General features: G+C 53.7%; 1 protein-coding gene across 3 annotated transcripts in view; it reads right to left on the minus strand.

Moving 5' to 3' along the window:
• Positions 1–331: 331 nt before the first annotated feature.
• The window catches only part of Osbpl5 (oxysterol binding protein like 5), a 68716-nt gene continuing 45727 nt past the window's right edge, over positions 332–23320 (minus strand). For 2 of the 3 annotated variants that reach the window (XM_021633912.2, XM_021633919.2), the window contains exons 3-22: positions 22801–22883; positions 18129–18209; positions 17892–17993; positions 17343–17546; positions 16009–16093; positions 13477–13648; positions 13004–13208; positions 11689–11873; positions 11373–11454; positions 10475–10573; positions 9989–10085; positions 8742–8840; positions 6943–7040; positions 6491–6580; positions 6259–6395; positions 5629–5814; positions 5202–5328; positions 4272–4398; positions 3305–3407; positions 332–1489 (exon numbers count right to left, since the gene is read on the minus strand). In XM_021633912.2, the coding sequence (XP_021489587.1) occupies positions 1351–1489; positions 3305–3407; positions 4272–4398; positions 5202–5328; positions 5629–5814; positions 6259–6395; positions 6491–6580; positions 6943–7040; positions 8742–8840; positions 9989–10085; positions 10475–10573; positions 11373–11454; positions 11689–11873; positions 13004–13208; positions 13477–13648; positions 16009–16093; positions 17343–17546; positions 17892–17993; positions 18129–18209; positions 22801–22883 (2501 nt within the window). In that variant the 3' untranslated portion in view covers positions 332–1350. The remainder of the gene's footprint in view (positions 1490–3304; positions 3408–4271; positions 4399–5201; positions 5329–5628; positions 5815–6258; positions 6396–6490; positions 6581–6942; positions 7041–8741; positions 8841–9988; positions 10086–10474; positions 10574–11372; positions 11455–11688; positions 11874–13003; positions 13209–13476; positions 13649–16008; positions 16094–17342; positions 17547–17891; positions 17994–18128; positions 18210–22800; positions 22884–23320) is intronic. The other variant, XM_060383198.1, reaches the window with a different exon arrangement.

The following is a 23320-nucleotide window of genomic DNA, read 5'->3' on the forward strand; positions in this document are numbered from 1 at the left end:
AAGGCCACATTGGCAACAGTGGCCTGCCCAGCCTGAGCGTCTCCATCACAGTGACTTAAAGAAACAAGCCCCACCCCTTTCCTCACTTGCCCAGTCCTGCTAGTGCCCCTGAATGCCTTGGCAGGCAACACCCTTCCCATGTCTACAGTTGCTCACTGCCTGACTGATCAGGTGGGCCACCTTCCCACTGCACACTGTGAACCTGCATCCCACCTTCTGGGCCCCTCACTTGGTACCTCCAGCTCAAGACAGCCCTGTTACACTGGTTTTCCATCTCCCCAAAAGTTCCTCCTTCTTCCCAAGGACTGTCCCCTTTCCCCCAAAGAGAATATACACATATTTTCCATTTATTTCAAGGCATGGATCAGACACAACCCCAGGTTGGGGAAGAGACAAATGGATACAAAACGTGGAAAATGAAAGGATCAGTTACAGTGGAGAGGGCACCAACAAGGTATTAAGGCTCCAAATGTGAGTACGTGTAGGCGCCCATACACGCACACACACCCCCGCACAGAGTGCCATCCATATAGGGTCAGGGGCCGGATGCAGAGGCTGGTCACTGCACACAGCTGCCTCGAATATTGCAATTCTATGTAGTCAGAATGTTAACAGAATGGGAAGACTGTATTGGTCAGGGCATGTGGCAAGCATGAGCCTCCTTGGCCTTTGGGGACACCCCTTAGGCACTTCCCTTGCTTACAAACTCATACTGCAGTTGGCAAGGGCACTCCTCTGGCTGTAGGGCAGACGTGAGGGCAGGAACTACCTGAACAGGCTTCTGTCCAAACAGCTTACCAACAGTATGAAAGTCCCAGTGTCCTCACCAGAGTAGCTGCAGCCTGCCCACGCTTGTGTGAGCACAAGGTGGGCAAACTGTCCAGAAGTCAACATCACCACCCAAAGAACCCTGGGAAATCCTGGAGTCTTCCTCCCTGCTGCTCCTGGAAACCTCACTCTCTCCCATGCTGCGGTGAGTGGCCGTCCAAAGCCAGCGCAGACCCTTCTGAGCCCCAGATCTAATGCCATACGGCAAATGGGGGCTGGCTTGGGAGTGGCAACTTGAGAAGACCAGGGGCACGCTGCAGGGCAGGAACTGCATTTGGCTTTAGCATTAAGGCCGGTGCTAGGTGGAGGGCGCTGTAGGAGAGGCCAGTGGTCCCTCGAGGGTCCTACAGCTGGGGTTACAGCACCCTCGTAGCCCAGGTCCCACATATCGTCCTCTTGTAGGAGGATCCTTCTGTCCCAGTGGCCACACCTGTGGGTCTCACTGCCTCTGCAGGCTGGTGTAAAGTGCTGGGTGCCTAGGAGGGAGTTCTGCAGGCATCACCTTGCTGATCCCAGGGGCTCTTATTTGAGGATATAGTTAATGAAGAGCTGACATGTCAGGAAGATGCAGAGCAGGAACCAGGAGCGGGGGTTCTGTAGGAGGCTGGGGACCGGTGCCTGCCCGGCACGCACTGTGTAGCTCAACATGGCTGAGAGGTGCCTGCAATGATAGGAAAGAGACCGTGCCAACACCAGCATGGCCACCCTCCCAGCTGACAGAGTAGTCTGGGACAAGATGACATGTTGATCTGCTGGGAACATGGCTACAAGTGTGGGTGGGAGCTCCGTAGGGAGAGAGATCCAAGCAGGGCAGGAACCTGGGTATCAATTGTGGGATAGGAGGGTCTGGGCTTGGGGACTAGGCCTCTTGTATCCTTCCTGACACCCCTGAGGTGATGGTTGAATGGTATCCTCCTCAAACCTTTATTGAAGTCCTGACCCCTGGACTATTTGGGGATGAGATCTCTGAAGAGGTGGCTACACTAAAAAGCTTGCTGAGATGGACCCTTAATCTAGACTGGGATCCTAAGAAGAGGGGATCAAGACAGAAACACACAGATGGCCATGTCTGCAAGCCAGGGACAGGGCACTGGGAAAAGCCAGGCTAAGATGTCCATCTTGGACTTCTAGCCTCTAGAATATAATACACTCAGTGTCTTGTTGCCATCCCAGGCTGTGTGTCCACCATGGACATAGGAGCAAACCCATCAAGCTTGGCCTCTTGATGTCTGCTCTCTCTGTCTTTTGGACGTACCAGGTTACTCTTTCTTTGCCCCCAGAGCTTAGGAAAGGAGCAACTTGAAAAAAACAAAAACAAAAACATGTGACTGTATTGTTGAGACATCAGAAAAAGGCATGAACCTGGATTGACTTAAGGATACCTAGAAACCTGGGTAAGCACCTGGGAGCAGGAGGGGGCCTCCATCTGCCCACTTCACAGCTCCTCAGCCTTCAGTGGGGCTCCCCACTGTGACATTAGAATAACTCCTAGAGACCCTAGAATGCCCATTCTCATGAGCTGGTTGGTACGCATTTACGTGACTGCGGGAGGAAAAGCGAAGAAGGCCAGCAAGCATTGAGACTCATGGCTTCAATGACAGCTGTCTCCAGGGAAAACACATGACGTGCACAGTCCACAGAAAAATAGAGATGTCAGGTTTGACTCACCTCCCAGCACCCCTTGCCTCTGACTACAAGCCGATTTCCCCCACACTCTCCTGTGAATTAATGAGGCTTTTTTTTTAGACCTCTAGAGGACACCGTGACTCAGCAAGGCAGGAAAAACCAGCACTTGGCGTGGGGTGCTACAAAGTTGGTAGAATCATCTTCCCCCCCCCCCCCCGGGGCCAGGATACCAGGCTCTCTGTCCCTAGGATCTTGTCGCAGGTACACGGCACATTCCACGCCAGTCTCCACCCTCCCTCCGTCTCCCAGCTCTGACTCATTTCCCTCCAGCTCTACCTCTCATCACCAACCAATCCGCTTGGCAAGAGCATGAAAAGGAATCACAAAGTACTATGGCAGTCACCTGTGGGGTGTCTGTAGGATGGGCACAAAGCTTGCTCTCCACACCCTCTCCATTCTGCTCCTCCCCCCACCCCTAGTTGGCTCTGCTATTAACCCATTTTACAAAGGAGAACCGAGTGTGGTGGGTATGGTGCCCTCACGTGATACTGTGTGCTGATAGGAAGGAACTGTTTGGCCCTGTTCACACCCACAGAGGTCACACAGTGTGGTTTTTCAGACACTCCCTTTGCCTTGAGGATCATCTGTGAGTGGTGCCGGTGAGTTGCCGGAAGCCTGAGGTGTCCAGGATGGCTGCTACCTGCTTTCACACACCTGGGAGGCCCCCTTGGCCCTGAGGAGTTCCCCTGGCCCTCACCTTCTTCTAAGCTCCTTGCCTGTACTCACTGGCTCCTGCATGAGGGCTGAGCTCTCCTGTGCTGGCGGCTCCCTCCACCTCCTGTGTTCTTACCTATTCAGCTCCTGCTGAGCTTCCCGAATGGACAGCACCGCCTCTTGTAGCATCAGTAGCCCATGTGCCTCTCGCCTGCACCGAGGACATGGGCTCTCACTACCTGGATGTCCAGGATGGAGACAGCAGGGAGAAAGAGATGGGGGTCAGCTGGGAAGAGTTGGCTGACCAAACTCCTGATCTACTGCCTGAGAAACCCTCGGAGCCAGCCACAGACACAGAGACAGGGAAAGGTTAGGAGGGGATGCCGGCTTGGGCTAGCCTGCAAACCTTAGAGATGAGTGACCAAGATGAGGTTGGTCCACTGCAGAGGTGGGGGCAACGTTGGGGAGATGCAGATTGCTCGGTAACAGCAGAAGAGCAAAGAGTCTCTCGAGGGCAGAGGCTGAGGCAGGGTGCGGGGCTGTGCAATGGACAGTGCCCAACCAACTTCTCACAGCATCCCTGCAGCTCAGGAAAATCCTAGCCTTGGACCACTTCCACCCCAGGCCTCATTTTTGAGAGTTGGTTCATGTACGCTGGGCTGGATTTGAACTCACTATGTAGCTTTATCTTAACTCTCTTGTGTGACCGCTGGAGTGCTGGGTTATAGGTGGGCACCACCATGTGATAATATTTATGTTATGTTGGGACTGGACCCAGGCCTTCCCATGTGCTAGCCTGGAATTTTACCACTGAGTCACACACCTGGCACTCTCTTTTCTTCCCCATGTCCTGGCTACAGCCCTCATCAGGCCTGACTGTGCCCTGTGAGAAGGCAGTTCTCTTAGGGATTGGGCAAAGCAGGATGAGCGAAGATGTGCTGCCGTTGTATCCTCAGCTCTGAAAGGTGCCTCCTGGCCCTTCCCATCCTGTAGAGGGGCTGCAGGCCAGGACCAGCTCTCTCCTCTGCTAGTCAAGGTACAAGGCATTCACTAGCCAGGGCCAGGACTTGCCTGGCATGTATGAAACCCTGGGAGCCACTTACCGGGAACAAAGTCCTCGTCAGAGAGGTCTGGGCAGGACTCAGGTGTGGAGCCACTGCTCTCAGTGACCTGGCTATTGCCAGAGGGCTGGTCACTGGCTTTACGGAGCCGCCGGTCAGAGCCAGGCCCCTGTAAAGAGATGGAGTTACTGTATCTAGAATCCCTTCCCTTGGGCCCTTTGGGGACATGGTGGCCTATTAATGTCAAGATGCACTAGAGTAGGGCAGTGTGTAGAGGTCGGATCTGATGGCTTTGCAGTTGGACACAGGTGTTTTGAATCTCCACTTGGCATGAACTGCAGCCATCCCATCTCTGGGGCCTCAGTTTCCCATCAGGAACATAACACTGTTGAACTCCTCTGCAGGAATGAGAACCAGCCAGCTCTGCATGGTCTGGCCACTGGGTTGGCACATGGTCAGTTCTAGTCACACCTGGAACCCAGAGCGTGTGGCTAGGACCACCTGATGGAGCTATTCATGGCCCCACCTTATGTAAGGGCATCTCCCTCCTTCTATTCTCAGGGCTCCCCCAACCTTTTGGCATCCCTCCTGCCTTTCCCAGACCCTAGGCATGTATAAATGTTGGTTTCTTCTCTTCCTTCCCAGGCTAACCTGTGCTTGGGTTTGTTTAGTTATAAAATAGGACAAAGTGACTTCAGGAGGTAATAGGCTGTCATGAAGTCTCGGACTGTGAGGCCCAGGGTGCCCATGAACCAAGTATTCTGCATCTTGGGTCCCACGCTGGGAAGGAAGAAGAAGAAATGCGGGGCCTGGCGTCAGTGGAGGCCCACTGCCAGGTAGGGTCTGAGATATCAGAGATGGGTACTGAGGGAGGAGGGCCAGGTGGCCGGGTGGAGGGAGGGTAGACCTCGAGGTAGCCATACTCATAGTTGAGATCAAGCCTGGGCTGGGGCCTTGGTGAGGGGTACCAACCTTGTGCCTGGACCCTGGGCTCCTGAGGAAGACTGTCTGGCTGGACATAGTCTCCCTCTGTAGAGTGTGAAGAATCCCATCTTGCTCATATTGGGCGATGTCCTTCAGGGGGTCCCAGGGGCTGAGGCTGGAGGATCCAGATGGTGTCATCAGTAGAGGTGATAACCCTTATGGGAGAGGGTTCTGTCCTAGCCTAGACCTCAGCTTCCCATGGTGACCCAGGGGATGGCCACTGTTCAGGGGCCGTAAGGAAGGCTTAGAAGGTCTATCTGACCACCCCTCCTTATCCCTTATCCATGAGGTACTGCTGAAGACAGGGAGAGGAGACTGGAGACTCCATGACCTCCCCAAGACAAGACAGGCCCAGTGGAGTCCGTCTGCAAGTGTCAGCCCCACTGCACAGGCCCCGGGGCCACCCGCCACTCACTTCTCATATCGGTAGCGCCATTCCTGGGTGAGCGGATCCAGGTGGAACAACTGTGGCTTCCACAAAGTGAGGTTCTGCTGGTGCTCCCGGGCCCGCTGCCGCTGTGCCTCTTCTAGCACAGACTTCTCCTGTGTGGCTTTGTGCTGGTCACCCTCACGGATGGCCCTGGTGACATGCTGCCAGAGCCTGCGGGCCAGAGAACCAACCCGTCATAAGCTCAGAGTGGAGGGGTCCCATTCGTTGGCAGCCCAGAACCAGTCCTGTCTCCATTGGAAGGAAGCTTCAAATGCTCTCTGCTTGGATACCTTCAGTGATGGGGGGAAGGGGCAGTGAAAGAGGGCTGGCTATCTTGCAGGAAGCCTGTCTCTCCCAGGTTTTGATTCCACAGTATGAGCTGTATTTCTCCTAAGCCAGGTCTGCCACCTACAGGGATCTCCTTGTTGGCAATGATGGGGCCCTCTCCCTCCAGCTGTCCCCAGGAAGACACGTGACCTGGCACGACGGATCTATTAATGGGGCTGCCCTTGCGAAAGACATCCTGGGCTGTGCTCCCAGCAGCGTGACCCTGACAACCCTCCAACAGGCCATCACAGTCTGTGGTAAGCAGGGCTCCTGGGTGCAGGGCCTCACCTCTCGGACTCCAGCTCATTCTGTTCTTCCAACAGCACCGTGTGCCGCTTCAGCCGCTGCCTGCGGACCTCCTCACTCGGAGTCCAGAAGAGCTCGGTACCTCCGCTGCCCTCTTCCTTGATAAACACATCTCTGTCCTGCCCCAGATGGCACAGCAGCATCAGAGCTGCTGGCCTGGTTGGTGACCACCCTAGGGCCCAAGCCAGGCTCGCCCTGAGAGATGATGTCTTACCCAGTGTCCAGTGAGACATGCCAGGACCTCCTCCCCTGACGTGATCTTCCCAGAGATCTGGTTGATGCTGGTGCTGCTCCCGAAGAACGGCTGCAAGAGCAGACAGATGAATGGGGAGAAGGGTCCTACCCAGGTCCTCAGAAGTACAGAGGTCATTCTCATGACTATGGCTTAGACGAGGCTCACTACTAGAAAAAGATGCCCTCACTCCAACACCTCAGTCTCAACTCAGATCTATAGTCTGCTACCATTAGGACAATGGGACTTAGATCCTCAGGTTCTGCTGTGTGGCCTGGGGAAAACTCCTTTCTCTCTCTGGGCCTGTCTGTCCTCTGGGGATGCAAAGAAATCAACCCCCAGTTGTACTTGTTTGGGGCACTGGTGCAGAAGGAGGGGACCAGCTTTTCCTGCCTGGGCTCCATGCACTGTCTCCCGCAAGCTGAATACAGTACCTTGAGCTTGAAGTCCAGTTCTGCCTGGAGGTTGTTCTTCTCGCATGCGATGGTCACTTTGCCCCCCAGCTCCATGGTCATGGTGCCATAGAGGATTCCTGAAATGCAACTGGTGTCTGGATTCAGCCCTGAAAGCCTGTGTCACCAGGCAGCCAAGGAGGGTAAGTGAAGGGGTTTGCTGAGATGGAGCCAGGAGGCTGCCTGTCCTTCGCTGGGTCAGCTCCTTCAGGAGCCCCGATCCCAGTGTCTGACCAATCACATCTGTGACCAGGTTCTGCACCAGCTCTGGAACTAGAGAATAGATGCTTCTGTTCCCCACTTTACCCCAGGACTGTTCCAGTGTGTCTGTTCTCCTCTGTCCCCCAGGACTGTGCTGGGTCCATCTGAGAACTCAGTATGTCTTTTTTCTCAATTCTCTTCCTCATATGAAAAACAATCTAATTTTTAAAACTGTCACCATAATTGCGCTGATTTGGATAAAAATGGGCCCCATAGGCTCATAATATTTGATTGCTTGTTCATTAGGGAAAGGTACTGCTTGACAAGGATTAGGAGGTATGGCCCTGTTGGAGTATGTGTGACCTTATTGGAGGAAGTGTGTCTCTAGGGGTGGGCTTAGGGGTTTCAAATGCCCAAGCCAGGCCCAGTGTCTCTCTTTCTTCCTGCTGCCTGCTGATCCAGATGTAGAGCTCTCAGCTCCCTCTCCTGCACCATGTTGGCCTGCGTGCATCCATGCTTCCTGCCATGATGAAAATGGCCTAACCCTCTGAACCGGAGAGCTGGCTCAGAGATGAATAGCACCAGCTGCTCTTGCAGTGGACTGGAGATCGATTCCCAGCACCCATGTGGTAGCTCAATCTTCTAAGTTCAGTTCTAGGGTAATACGATGATCTAACGCTCTCTTCTGCAAGCATGTGATACATACACAATGCAGACAAAACACACAAATAAAATAAAAATAAAAGGGATAGCCAGGCAGTAGTTGAGCACACCTTTAATCCCAACATTTGGGAGGCAGAGACTGGGGTATCTCTGTGAGTCTGGGGCCTAGAACATGTGGCTATAATCCCAGTAAGATCAGGGCAACGGCACAGGTAGCCAGACTTTGCTGGATTCTGGCTTTGTCTGCCTGTTTCTTTGAGTGCACATCTGCCCTCCTGCTTTAATGCGCTAGTTGTCTCTGGCCAGGTCAGCATCAGCTCTGCCACAGACTTAGAGCCACTCGAGACAGGAGTTTTGCAGGCAGGGTGTGGAGACTTAGGGGCATAAGGCAATCACTGCTCCCCAAATTAAGCTCCACTTGTCCAGGTCATCCTTTGGGTTATTAGAGCTATGCCAAATCAAAGGTGAAGTTGTTTTTATTTCTTAAGACATGGTCTCACTACGTAGCCCTAGCCTTGAACTCACAGAGACCTGCCTACCTCTGCCTCCCCAGTGCCAGGATTAAAGGTGTGAGCCATCACACCAGGTTTAGGATGGATTCTTTTTTCTTTTCATTTTTTTTAAGATTCATTTATTATGTATACTGTGTTTTTCTTGTATGTATGCTGCAGGCCAGAGGAGAAAGCAGCTGAGTGCGTGTTCATCTCTCTGCTTCTTGACTGTGGATTCAATATGAGCCATGGTGTCACTTACCTCTCCGTGGTGGACTGTACCCTCAAACTGTGAACCAAAATAAAACTCTTCCTTCCTCAGTTGCTTTTATCACATCCCAGCAATAAAAAAAGTAACTGATAGAACCCTCTATGCCATGACTGAAGGCTAGCCTGGGCTATTGGGGGCATGACACAGACACTCACCTCGGCAGTGGGCATAGGGCATGGTGAGGGTGTACTCCTCTTTGCGGTTCAGGAAGATGAGCTTAGCCTTGCCGTCCAGGAGTGCTGACAGTGAGTTTCCTGCAAGGACAGGGCAGGGCTGTTGAGGGCACAGACCCTTAGCTACTGCTGGATCCCAAGGTCTGCGTGCCCTTCCAACGTATTCCAGAGTCCCCAGTGTCTCGGTCTGGGGATGGTAATCTGGGGATGGCCCTGGATGTCATAAAAATCTCTGTTTAGTTTGCACATGTTATGCATCCTGAGAAATCATCTGACCTGCAGCACATCAGTGGTCTAGCTCAGTTACTCCAGCAGTGAGTATCAGGGAGGAGACTATGAACCTTTTGGAGCATAGGTGGGAAAGGTGAATGGAGCCTGGGTGCAGGTGCCCCAGATGCTACCTTCTGCTTCTACTGGGCACACAGGGGCCCTGAGCACACACCTGCACACAAGCAATGAAGTGCCTGATAGAGAAAGGTGTTGGTGAGATTCCTGGGCACTGAGCCATTCCCAGGCTCAGAGCAGCACAGGACAGAGCATGTCCTGTGATTACAGGATGCTCCGGCCTGCTTGGGACACTCAATGGCCCACCACCAGCCAGGCTACCAAAACACTTGATGAAAGTCATACAATGGGACATCGTGTTTTCACTCTGATTTCACTTCTGTGAACCTACTTACCTTCTATCTACCTATTACCTAGCTCTCTGCCTTCTACCCACGTATGTATTATCTATCTATCTACCATCTATCTATCTATCTATCTATCTATCTATCTATCTATCTATCTATCATCTATCTACCATCTATCTATCTACTGACTTTTCTGACTTTTTATCTATCTCTCTATCCATCTCCCTACCTAACCTCTGTCTGTCTATCTGTCATATATCCACCATCACCTATTTTCACTGCTGGGGATGGATCCCACGGCCTCTGCATACTAGGTGTGCACTCTCCACTGATCTGCAACCTAGCCCCCCCCCATCAGTTCAAACAGCCACATGGCTATGGAGTCAGGCAGCTCTGCTGGGGAAGTCCTTCCCTGCAGGCTTTTCCTTTGTTTCCTGGCTTCCGCACAGAAGGTGTCTGTTCTCAGCAGAGCTGGGGCCATCCCCATGGTCCCACTACTGGGGTTCCGGGGTCCACTAGTTTCTGGAGTGAAGTCTCCTCCCACTTCTACAAGGCCTAGGAGCACATCCCACCCAGTACCCCCAGGAGGCTCCTCACCATAGAACCTAGACTTTGCTGTGATGCTGCCGCTCATGCAGAAGCCATCTTTCCGGTTGCTGACATAGAAGGCAGACACGGGAGGATGGTGGGACACCTGTGTGAAGAGAGGTGGTTCTGGAGATGGCTCCAGAAATGACAGTTCCAGAAAGGACATCCCTCTGGGTCCCAGGAGCAAGTGTGGGGTGAGGGGCACATCCCTACAAGCACCAGGGCAGGGCCTGAATCCACTGTCTGGGAACCTTGTCCAGCTTTTGAGTCCTCTAAGGATGCCCTGCACTGGGACATCAGGCTGCTTGCCCTTCTTCAGGTGAGGCTCTGTCACAGCATCATGCCTGCCCTTCTTGGAGAATCCCCATGAATGGTGATCTGGTCCAACAGCAAGGTATGGGCCACTGAAAACCCTACCCTCAGTCCCACAGGCCCCTACCCACAGGCCACTGTACACACTGAGCCAGAAGGCCACGCTGGACAGTGGGGTCTTGCCTGTTCGGCTATGTAGAAGGTGTGGCTGTTTGTTTCAGGGTGTAGCCAGCGGCAGCGAAAGGTTTCCCCCAGGATGGGGTTATAGGGTTTCTTGATGCCCTGTGGGGAGAACAAAGACATGCTGGAGGAACCAGGAGGAGAGAGCCACTTCCGGGGATCCAGATGCAGAGGTGAGCATGAGATGGTGGAGGGCCTGCTCCTGCCTCTAGAAGGGGTTTTGGCTTGCTGTTAGCACCCTGCTTCTGCTTTGGGGAGATTACTTTTTGCTGGTGGCTTACAGCTGGGGGCTGCCTCAGGATTTCCTATCCACTCAGTAGGTCTGACTGTCCCTGGACTCCCATACACAACTGGGTTAAAGCTAAGCTTGGGAGGTACCAGGCTTCCAGGAGACCTTGGTCTGCTTCAGTAAACTGTGTGACTCTCGTCTCTTCTCTCTGGGCCTCGGGCTCACATCTGTACGGTGAGAGGCTTAGAACTAGGATTGGATCAAACTCCCTGTCATCTTCCTGCCTTGCCTCCTGATCGCCAGCATTTTAGGTGTGAGCTACCACACCCGTGTGTGTGTGTGTGTTCCATGACAAAAGGTGATAGATAACCCCAGATCCCAAAGGTACCTTGTAACTTAGGGTCAAATATTCCGTTCCCGACACCATTGTGTGTGGTGGCACCTGTCACAAAGCCCAGGGCTGTTTCCTTGAAGACTGAGAATGGGGTAATGGGAACCAGTACTGGGAGCTGGGACTGGGAAGTCTGGAGGACTGACCCCCACCTCTCAGGATCTAGGGCCATGGTGGGGACGGCTGCATTTCTCTCAGGCCATGGAGGAGACTGATGGTCCCCTGCATGGTGGGCTGACAGCCCTGGTTGAGACCCTGCCCTTCCCGCAGGCCCCTCTCACCTTGGGCTTCTTGTAGAAGCCAGACAGATACCACCGTAGCACAAGCTTGATGCGGCAGTAGGGGTCTTCCTCTGCTGCTGCCCTGTGATGGGGGTGGAGAGCTCTGACTTAGTAGGCAAAGTGGGTTTACCACATAGCTTGGGGCCAGCTCCACCCTGGGGAAGAGAGGGCTCTGTGCGCTCCGGGTTGTTGGGGTGCCCTAACCTGTAGGAAGAACCCTGGATGCACATGCCTTCCCTTCCCCCTTCCTGGCTCCACCCACCCCCTGCCTCTGCAGGCCACAGGGGTTGCGGGCCCCGCTCCTGCTGGTGTGCACCTGGAGAGCAGGTCCCCGTGGTAGTAGTAATCCGACAGCTTGCTGAGGAAGGAGCGAGGCTCCAACACGAAGGTGGGCAGCACCACACGTGACAGGTCCATGCCGGGCCGCAGCTGTCGCAGCAGCACCCACATCAGGCTCTTGTTTTCCTCTGACACTGTCTCCACCTGGGACGTCTCGTCCAGCTGCAGCAGAGGGATACACACGGTCAGGACCCATGCGCTGGGCTGTGGAGGCCCTGCTCTGGGCTGCCCAAGGGAGCCGAGGGACAGAGACCCAGGACAGTACATCTGGCCCTTGCCCACTGAATGCATGTCAACTCTGTGTGAACGGGTGCCACCGCCTAGGCTCGGCTTGGGCATGCGCTGGTTCCTCAGTGGAATGGGTGCCACTGCCCACGCTCAGCCTGGAAACAAGTGAGTTTCTCAGTGGAATGGGTGCCACTGCTCACACTGGGCGTGAGCGGGTTCCTTGGCAAGCCTGGGGACAAGACCAGCTTTGCTCCACCCTGGTGCCTTGGATCTCCCTCTCACACGTACAACTTGTTATGGTGCCATTCACCACAGGGCATGCCCACAAGACTCTCAACAGAAGCTAAATCCACGGGGCCACCTGATCTTGTATATCTGGCCTCCAAAACCCTGAGCTAAATCCCCTTCTTTTCTTTAGAACAAAGGGTTTATCTAGTGTATTGGTGTAGGACTGATGGGCTTCATTGCTTTGGGCATCCGGAGGAAGCACTGGGCAGCACAGTGCTCATGGTCAGGGCACGAAAGAGAAAAAAAAAAACCCTGTCTATTAGACCCCTTTGAGGCCACACCCCCAGTGGTCGAACTTCCTCCCACCAGGTCCCGCCTCCTTATGGTTCTACCATAGTCCAGCTGTGACAAGCTGGGGACCAGGCTTTCCACACTTGGCCTTTGGAGGACACTGGACGTACAGATGACAAAGGCAGATGACAACACATGTGTCTTACTGGGGTGAGGGCCCCAAGACTGTCCAAGCCACAGCTCTCCCAGGGGCAGGTTCATGCGAGGTATATTTAGGCCCCCAGTGTGCACAGGGATTTGTCATTTGTCCGCCAGGCTGGGATCTTTCCTGAGCTGCCTGTCCTCTGGCTACAGTCCACCCCAGCCCAGGAAAACCGTTCAGGGCTGGACCCTCACACCACCCCTGCATCTCCTGCTAGGTGGGCAGCGCATCCACTCAGGCATCCACACAGCCGTTGCCTACACGCTGAGTGACAAGAGGGTGGAGATTTCAGCCCCAGCCCTGTTGTGTCCAGTTTTCACTCTGAGCTGACAGTCACGCTCACCTCTCCCAGCTCCTCCTGGGCCTGCTCCACATAGGTAGTCCCCCTCCGTGGCCCACCGGGGCTGTCCAGCTGGTCACTCCCACTCTCGTTGGTCTTTCGGCTGTGATCCTGGGTCTCGGCATCCGAGTCTTCAGCATTCTCTCGCTCTGACTTGTCTGAGAACGCGTCATTCTCCAGGTGGTTCTCCAAGGCAGACCCGTTCAGCCTGGAGAGTGGATGAGCCCTTGGGTCCCCAATTCCAGGTGACACCTAAGACCTTGGACACCCGCCTGGGTACCTGGCTTCTTTCACTGCAGGGACCTTACACTGCCTTATACTGAGTGATCTGCAATTGTACTGTTGTTCCTGTTTTCATAAATAAGGATGTAAAGACTGGTACCCACAGGAGAGAACAAGCCCGCAGACCCAGCTGGCCCCCCTCCTGCTGCTTATGGGGACACCAGGCAGACCCCCCCCTCACCCAGCTCACTCACGGAAACAGGTCTTGGTCTGGGATGGTGGCTGAGGTGGGCAGTCCGTAGAGAGAAGAGGGTGAGGCATCAGGCGAGGACCCCTGCTCTCCATCTCGGCCCTGCTTACATGTGGTCAGTCGCAGCAGGCTGGAGCAGCGCAGGGCCAGCTCCAGAGCATCTAGCCAGCAGCGGCCTAGAGGACACAGAATGAGTCTTGCAGGGTGGCCTCCCCTCTACTTCCCCACCAAGGGACCCCGATCCGTCTGTTGTCTAAATAGCCTTTAGAAACCAGTCTCCAGTCGAGAAATCTTGTCTTTCAGTCATAAAACTTCTGGTCCCATGCCTCACTCCACCCCACAAGGATCTGGTTAAAGATCTACCTCCCTGACAGACCCCAGCTTTGCAATGTAGCCATCCTGGCAGGAGTGAATATATACTAAAGAGATAGGGGTGCCCTCCCTTCAGCCATCAGACTATTGAAATGATGGACCCTAGGCATTGGAGTTGCCCTGGGAGTCTCATGCTGGGAAGAGAAAGGCTGAAGTCTGGGGCCAGTCTGAGCTTGTCTCCCAGAGACCTGCCAGAGTTCTGAGAACTCTGGCCACTTGTCAGACCACCTTGCAGGAGAGACTGGAGCTGAGACAGTGAGGGGTGAGTGACGGGCAGGACCACACCTTGACCAGGACTGCTTAGCTATGCGCTCCTCCTGCCCTCTGCTTAAGCCTGAGCCTCATGTCCAGACCCCAGAGATGGGCTTGAGGGTCTTTGTCTCTCTTCACAATGTGTCCATACTGAGTAAATCTCCCTCCTCTGCTTCTTACTGTTTATCTGTCTGTTTAATTGACTATTGAGAACGGGTGGCTGAGTCCAGCTTGTTGGGGCTGCCAGGTCTTGGGCACTGAACCATCAGCTCTGAGAACATGTGCGCACATGTCTATGCCCTCGGGGATGGCAGGGTGTGGGACTGACATCAGGAATCCCATGTGACTGAGGGCAGAGCACGGGCACAGGTCTTATGAGGAGCCACTGGCCAGGTAACTTCAAGAAGCAACAAAGATAGCTAGGGCTGTGGGAAAGTAGGGTGACAGACAGGACGGGGCCTCTGCTTTGGCCGTGAGGTCCTGCTTTCTTCATAACGGCGTGTGTGTGTTTGTGTAGGGCTTGGGTCATGCCTGTATCATACCACTATTCTCGGGGGTGGGTGGGGTCAGGTGATAGGAGGGTGTTATTAAGAGCTATGGGGAGAGGCAGCCATGCAGGTGATGCCAACGTCCCGCCGTGATTACTGAGAGCAGTGCTTCCTCCCACTCCATGTGTCTAGCCATTGATAAATGATACCACACAGTGCCTGAGGGACTCAGTGAGGGCCCTGGCTTACGGCAAGATGAAGGAAGTCCTCCCTAACTTAAAGCTACAGCACCCTTTGTGGGAGGGTCCCTAGGGTTACACTGGGAAGCTCAGGGCGACCCATCTGGATGGGCGTCCTGGTACCCTGGAGCGGTCCTTTTGCTGAGGGATGTCTGAGATCCTGCCGCACTCACTGTAGGTTGGTTTGGGCACAGTGCTACCACCTGTGGCACTGGGCATTTGTGGGGGTCATGGGAAGTTATACAACCCAGGATGAGAGCTGGGGAGAGCACTGTGGAATTGGACGCCGGGCCCAAATGTGCATTTTGTGGCTGCTATAAAAGACTTGGCCTCTTGGGTGTCACATGGTCTTTGAAACCCGTTTGGAGGCCTCTTCCTCCTCGGGCTCCCTAGAAACATTCTTCTTTGACTGTGGCTCCTTACAATCAGGGCTTCAGCGCAGGCTTGTCATCTTGTGGCTGACTCACTGGTCACAGACCCCAGGGTGTAGAGGCTCTGTGAGAGCACAGGTTGTTCATTCCCCCAGAGCCCAGCCGGACCAATGACAGTGGGTGAACAATATTAAAAGTGTTCAAAATAGCCGGGGAGCGGGCGTGGTATAACAGTCGACCACCAGATGGCGCCATAGCACCAGCAGTTAAGCTATCTGCAGGTTTCTGAGCCTGAATGGCTGCACCCTAATTCTCAGAGCCTTGGGCCTCCAGCAGGAGTGCCTGTCCTGAGGTTTTGCCCTGCCTAGAGGACTGTCACCTGAAGGACTCCTAGTTACAGTGCTAATGGCGCTGCTTGGAATCTGTTATCTAGTTCTGAAAATCTGGCCTCAGGGAAGTCCATATTAATTAATCTGTAACCTATTCTTGCCAGACTACGACCGGGCTGCCTGTGACTTAGTCTCCCCATCTGTCGAACATGAAGTATCACAGGAGAACTCATTGGTGGCACTCACAACTGTCCCCTGATTGTTTCCATACAGTCCTGGGATTCCCACAGCAATGGGGTGACAGGTACAGCTAGTCCCACTTAATCTGTGGGTAAACTGAGGCTCGGTTGAGAGAGGAGTATCACTGTAAAGCAGGCTCAGTCTGTGTCTCTGGGTAGTGGAGGGCCCCAACCTTAGCCATAGCTCCCAAGAGGACTGACTCCAGGGGCTCCTGGGGAGGCAGGAACAGGACAGGTGGCACTCACCGTCCGACTCAGAGGCGGCCCTGAAGATCAGGTAGCTGCTGGGGAGGGGCTGGGTGATGGAGCCCACACTCTCACCCTTGGGGCCCTGCAGAGGCAGAGACAAGCAGGGTCAGGCACTGGGCCAGGAAGGCCGGGAGGAAGGGGTGGGGCACTCCTCGTCCTCTTCTGGTGGCTGCCTCTCCTTCAGCTCAGCTTCCCGACTTTGGTGGCTAGAACCAGCTAAGGCAAATCTTGGATTCGCAGTTGAATTTGAACTTTAGAGAGACAGCAAAGGGCTGTTTAGTGCAAGTCAATATGCCCAGTGTTTGGAATAAATGTGCTTTGCTTTGCTTTGCTTTTGTGACAAGGTCTCACGATGCAGTTGTGGCCAGCCTGTAAGTTGCTATGTAAATCAGGCTAGACCTTAAACTCACAGAGATCTGCCTGCCTCTGGAGTGCCAGGATTGAAGGTGTGACCCATCAGGCCAGACTGGGATAAATTTATAGTCAGACTTTGCATATAAAACCCTTTTTCCCCTTCCTTTTTGGTTTTTCCGTTTCTGTTGTTGTTTGTTTTGAGACAGGGTCACTCTTACAATGTAGCCTAGGCTGGTCTGGAATTTTGTATGTGGCTGAAGATGGCTTTGAACCATCTTCCTGGCCCTAAGGGCTTCCCACCTTTGGGTGATGTGTCTTTGGAGTGCTGAAGGGGGCTGTGCCTGTGCTGGCATGTCAGTGCATCTTTGGAGTCCAGTATTTTCAATCCATAATGGGTTTATTCAATGGTAATTTTTAAAGTGAGGGGAACAGTAATTTGAAAACTAACAGAAGCCAGGCATAGTAGTTTATAATTGTAATCTCAGCAATCGAGAGGATGAGGAATGCCACAAGTTCTAGGCTAGTCTGGGCCACAGAGTGAGTTCTAAGTCAATAGGTCAATATGGGACATAGATTAAGAGAAACCCTGTCTCAAAACAAAGCAAACAACCCCCAAACAAACAAACAAACAAACATCCACGCTGGGCGAGGCGGTGGACTCCTTTAATCCCAGCACTCAGAGGCAGGTCCCCAAATGTTACCAGGTTTTTCTGGGGACCCATCCCTGTCCCTATCAGTCCTGACTGAGCAGTCCTGGTGATGAGGAATAAGGTCTGAGCTGGAACAACCCCTTTCTCCCGTCCAGACAACATTAGCTGAGGGGCCTAATACGCCTCATCCCTATTCCCTGTGGCCAGTCGTGGGACACCCACCCCTCCAGGGATTCCTTGCTGGGGTTCCCATTTTAGAACTGTGGTCCCAGGAGGGGCCTCCGGTCTCCCCGGACCCCCACCTGGGTACCCAGTGGAGCAGCTCACCTTTACAGCCCACACAGACTGGTCCAGTGGGTGGAAGAGTTTGAAGCAGAAGCCGTCCTTCTTGGAGGGGCGTTCGATGAGCTCACAGCAGTGCAGCAGCACTGTGCCCACCCACTGGCCCACCTTGGGCGTCTTGTAGATGAGCAGCACGCCTGGCTTCAGCACACACCACAGCTTCGTCCAGCTCTTCAGGGTCCCTCGGATCTGCAGAGGACCTCATGGTCAGGGTCAACCCTGGAGGCTGCTCCCAGGCCATTCACAGCCTGGTGGGGGATGACCAGAGGCAGGGACTGGGGTGATGGATTCTTGGGAGGCTTCAGGAGGGGGGAGGAATATCCCAGAACTCTGTGGGGAGTGTGGTCCTCACAGCACCTTGACTTTGGACACTGGCCTCCAAGACCTATGAGGAGCTGGCTTCGGAGTTGGGGTCATTGGTTACAGGAGTCGGGGGCCGTTCAGACAACTTTGCAGTGACAAACACTTACACTTGTCCCCCAAGAGCCACAGATGTCCCAGCCTACAGAAGCCCTGTGAGTGGCACCTGCCTACCTTCAGGCTGTCAGCCATGATGACCACACTGGGGTCTGTCAGGGCACTGAACAGCTGCTTCGTGGCCCGCTTCTTCTCCTGCCGGTAGCTCTCCTTCTGTGCCTGTGACCAGGGCAGAAGTGGGTCACAGAGAGCGTGGACCGCCTCCCAGCTCATCCAATTGCCATTAGGGCACAGGGAAAGGAGGATGTAGGAAGTATGGGTATTCCATCCGTCCTCACCCCTGGTCAGGCCCACCTTGAGAGCATCCTTCTTGGAGACCCTGGTTGTTGGCGAGGTACATTCCTTGTCAGATCCATTGCATAGCCTGTACTCGGCCTGCAAGAGAGAAAGCATGGTACTGGGGGTGTCAGGGTACAGCCGGGGCTGCCAGGGCCAGGGCAGCCGAAAGCTGGCATTCCAGAATGAACAAAAAGGAGGTGAGCTGAGCACCAGCGTTCATCTCTGCTTCCTGACCCCACATGGATACAAGACTGACTGCTGCCCGGGCTCCTGCAGCCAAGCCTTCCCCACCCCCTGCCATGATGGACTGCGCCCTCAAACCCTGAGCCAAAGTAAATTCTTCTTTCCTTAAAGGGCCCTTAGCATACATTTTGTCTCAGCAATGAGAAAAGTAATATGGTGGAGTTTTCAAAAGAGAGTTTGCATGGCAGCTAGGGCATGCGGTGACAAGTTCCTAGGCTAACAGAGGCCTCTCTCACACGTTGACCAGAATGGCCACTGGGTGGCCACCATCAGGGGTTCATTTCTTGACAGGGCCAACAAAGAGAATATGGGAGGAATGTCCACTGGCCCTGGGGGCCGAATGTCTGCAGGATCAGTGTCCAGGCCTTGCTTGAGGGTACAGATGGGAGCCAAACACCTGAGCTTGGGCCCATAGCTCGCTTCCTGGACCCAGAACAGTAGTCTATGATCACAAAGCAGGAAGGAGACACAGCCCCATGGATGGAGAAAGTGAGGTCTGGGGTGTGGAACCAGAATATAGTCTCTAGGCCACAGGTTTGAGAGGGCAAATTGTGCCCTGAACTCCGCATGCCACCTGCGGAAGTGGCCCTGGGTTCTCTAGGTATGATGTTCATGGTGCTGGTGAGCTGTCCTGTGCTTTTTGAACTCACTGAGAAGCTGGCTCTGGGAACAAGGCTGGCACTCCACTCCATCTCAGACCATCCATGTTTGCCTCAGTGCCCTACAAGGCCTCTGGTCTGCAGACAGCTGCCCTTCCCCAGGTCTGCGACAGGAAGGGAAGACAGCAGTCCTAAAGAGCTCAAGAAGCTCTTGAGGACAGCTGGAAGGTGACCATTTCTAATGGAGGAGGTTACCATTATTGAAACCACAATGTAACAAGTACCCATGTGGGAACAAGAAGCCAGAACTCAGCTCTGGACAGAAGGCACACCTGGGAACTCCAGTTGACTGCCTCAACTTCCCCATGTAGCTTCTGCTGGCTGCTGCGGGCTCCAGCAGTCCCTTTGCTCACTCTCCCTATCAGGCTACCCTGTCACATCTGCTGGGTAATGGAAACTCCTGATTTGACGGCGCTTTTGCTGCCCGCTGCTTCTGTCTATTGGCGAAATACTTAATACACGAATTTAAAACCCAAAGCATGGCTATTGGCTGACATAGCCCACTCTCCTTCCTGTACAGAGCAAGCTGAAGTGCCTGGGGGGGGGGAAGTCAAATAATATTTTGTGACGTGAAAACTACAGCGTGAAAGTTAGTTTTAACTGTCAACTTGACAGGATTCAGGATAACCTGGGAACAGAGTCCCAGAGAGGGGCTCTCTGGATCAGGACGACTTGTGGTTTTCTTAGTTGGGCTAATGGAAGGGGGAAGGCCCATCCCAATGTGGGTGGCACCATTTCACCAGGCTGGGGCCTTCGGACTGAATGAAAAGCAGAGTAAGCCGAGCTTGAGCATGCGCATTCGTCAGTTGCTCTCTGCCCTTGACTGCGGGCGTACATGACAAGTGCTTCAAGGCTATGGTGCCTCAACTTCCCCAGATGCTTCCACCCAGCTTTTCACCAGACTGGGCTGAACCATCTGTGCTTGTTTTAGGCCACAGAGGAAGGAGAGGCAAGCTGGTGGCCCGGGGCAGAGCAGCCACTGCACTCAGGGAGGCGAGGCCAAGGCCACTGTGCTTGACTGTGACCCAAGGATGTCTAAGGATGACTGTGCTTGGCTCTGAGGGATGGATGGGAGTCCATGGGTACCTGGAGGCTGTAAGGGTGAGGGGGTTGAAGGATTGTGTGTGTAGGGTTTTGTGTTGGTGGGTACATCTGTACTTATGCTATCATTGTTAATATTTGTTTAGTGTGTGTGTGTAGGTAATATATGACTTGCAGGAGTAGGTTGTCTCCTACTGTGTGGGTTTCCAGGATAGAACTTAGGTCATCTGGCATGATGGTGAACACCTTATCTGCCGAGCCATTTCATTGGCTTATACATGCATATTAAGCAGAACAGCTCAGCTGGGTGTGGCATTACACACCTTTAATCTCAGCACTCAGGAGGCAAAGAGAGACAGGCTGATCTCTATGAACTGGAGGCCAGCCTTGGCTTGGAGACCTTGTCTCAAAGACAAACAAACCAACCACAACAGCTCAGGTCACTAGTATTACTTGTCCTGCAGAGAAGGGGACCACAGCAAGCCTCATAAGCAACTAAGGAGCCCAGCTGGGATTGAACCTGGCAGTCCCCCTTCAGAGCTGCACCCTCTTGGCCAGATCACCAGAGGGAGTGCCAGACAGGAGCCTCTGCTCAGAAGCAGTCTTTGAGCTGAGATTGAATGACAATGCATGTGCCAGGTAGCAGGCCTCTGGGGACAAGCCCTGGGGGGGGGGGACTCTGCAGACTGCTCCCCAGCCTGGCCTGCTCCTCCCCATGGTTGGTACACACTTCTCTTCCTCAGTCCTGAGTGACCTCCCCAGAAAGAGGACAGCTCTGACCACACGGGTAGTGACATGCGTCCTCGACTTGCCCAGGGCTTAGACAGTTCTAGCCTGAAGCCAGTTCTGTGGTGGGCTGTTTGTCAGGGTGCCCTTGCAGGAGGCTAACTCAGCCCCTGCTCAGACTAGCAGCTGGTGTTTGTCAAGAACTTTGAAGAGTCGGAAGAATCACCCGGTGGTTTAAATTAAAACACTATTTTGGTTGTGAGCCTAGCCTTTAACAGCTGGGCCATGTCTCCAGCTCAATTAAAACACTATTTACAGGAAGATATGGCTCAGTGGTTAGCAGCCCTTTAGAGGACCCTGGTTGGATTCCCAGCATCTACATGGTGGCTAACAACCATCTGTAACCCCAGTTCCAGAGGATCTGATGTCCTCTTCTAGCCTCCTAGGACACCAGGCATGCAGGCACTGCACACACAGGCACGCAGGCAAAACATCCACAGGGAAAATAAAAATAAATGAATCTGAAAACCCCAAATCGCCACTTTTTACGGCCTTGAGAATGACCCCTGCCACCCAGCTTTTTGCTAGCTGTGCTTGTTTTAGGCCACAGGGGAAGAGGAGAGGCAAGCTGGGGGCCTGGGGCAGAGTCAGCCACTGCACTCCGGGAGGCAAGGCCATCAGGTCAGTGCAGATCCTGCTGGGCACCTCTGAGGGGATTCTTCCTGAGGGCCATGCTCGGTATGCTGCCTGCACACCAGAGCCCAGTCACTCTTGTAGCCTCATGCACTCTAAGCCACTCTAGGAAATGAGAAGGTCCTTCAGAACTCCGGATTTTTAAATCTTCCTGGAACTCTGTGGCCTCTAAACATGACTTAAGAACTTGAATTGGAGGCTCAGTGGATGAAGCACTCCCCACACAAGCATGCAGGCTAGTGTCTGGATCCCCAGAAACAAGGCATGTAAAAGCAGGGCAGATGTTGTGACCACCTGTAATCCCAGCAATTAAGAGGTAGAGCTGGGATTCTGGAGCAAGCTGGCTAGCAGGACTAGCCAGAATTGGTTAGCTCTGGGTTCAGAGAGAGACCCTGCTTCAAAAAACAGAGTGAAGAGCAATGGAGAAGGACACCGGATATCAGCTTCAGGTCCCCACATGCATGCACGCAAACACACACCACACATTCCTTGTGAACTACACATAACAGACACATCTATACACGTAATAAAATGAGATAAACTGTCAATTGAAAGAATCAGAGAAAGTATTCATAAACCACACATCTGAGAAGGGCTAAGGATTCAGAATAGATAAAGACTGCTCACAACACAAGAAAGAGACAGACAACCCAGTCAGGAGATAGGTGAAAGACTCAGCAGACATCTCCCCAAGAGGTCGCACATGATGCCACGCAGATCTGAGTCAACTTGGAAACCCAGCCAGCTGAGATGTGGTCAGGAAGGCCATGGTGAGAAATGGAATAGAGACTACCAGTGGTGGCTGGGGGTTAGGGGGAAGAGATTGTGGAAGGACGACCTGTTGCATGCTGGTGCTCAGCGAGTACGCAAAAGTTGGCAGTTCTTCAAAAATTAAACACAGAATGCTTTAGAACTCCATAGCTTAGACACGTATGCACACGGGTGCCCACAGTAGCTATTTATTACAGCTAAAGAATGGAAACCACCAGAAAGTGGCTGCAGAGGGAACAGCACAGTGTGGAAGGAGGAATGCCTAATAGCTTGGAAGGTCTCCCTAAGCAGAGAAGCAGAGGGGCTTTCTTTCATGGGTACTTGCTATTCCCCAAATAGTCCTGGCTGGCACACATCCCTTCTCAGGTCCCCTGGGCTATGCTAAGCACCTATTAACACAAGAGAGACAGCTGGCTGAAGCCCATGCAGCAAGGGTGCAGCGTGAGAGTTGAGACTTTGCCTCGTCAGCATGGGGACCTCAGGCTCAGCCAGCATCTTCTTGTCCCTTGACCTAGGCTCCCTGCTTCCCCGTCCTCCCACAGCCAGGCTCTTACCGGTGGCACCTTCGTGGCAGAGCCTGGGGTCAGGGGCTCTTCATCTCTGGGTGGCGATGGTCCATTAGATTCCATGTCCTTCCCTGGAAGACAATGGGCAGGCAGGATTCCTCAGAGAGGCATGCCCTGACGGGCTGCCTAGGAAGGGCAGGAAGACGCTAGAGTGGTGTGGCCCTGAGAGGTGGAGTGAGCTTCAGTAAAGGGTCCCAGGGGCTCTGGCCAGGCTCTCACAACCACAGAGAGGAAACAGGGGAGGAGCCTGCGGAAACAAGGGCAGCCGGGCCAGTAGGGTGTGACTTAGGCCCTTGAATCACCAAAGAAGCATGGCAGCCAGGTTCAGAGGCACACTGCCTTCAAAATACAGGACTCTGGTAGTCTTGCTCCAGATTAGCTGAAGAGGTGGGAAGGAGGCCTGGCACCTGGATGCCTGTGCTGCCTCCCTGTACTCTAGGGCTTGATGGAGAGAGATGATGGTGGGTGGGGTGGCCTGAAACCAGCCATGGGTGTGATTTGGCTGCTG

Source organism: Meriones unguiculatus, chromosome 1, assembly GCF_030254825.1.
Source record: "Meriones unguiculatus strain TT.TT164.6M chromosome 1, Bangor_MerUng_6.1, whole genome shotgun sequence".
NCBI classification, from domain to species: Eukaryota; Metazoa; Chordata; class Mammalia; order Rodentia; family Muridae; genus Meriones; species Meriones unguiculatus.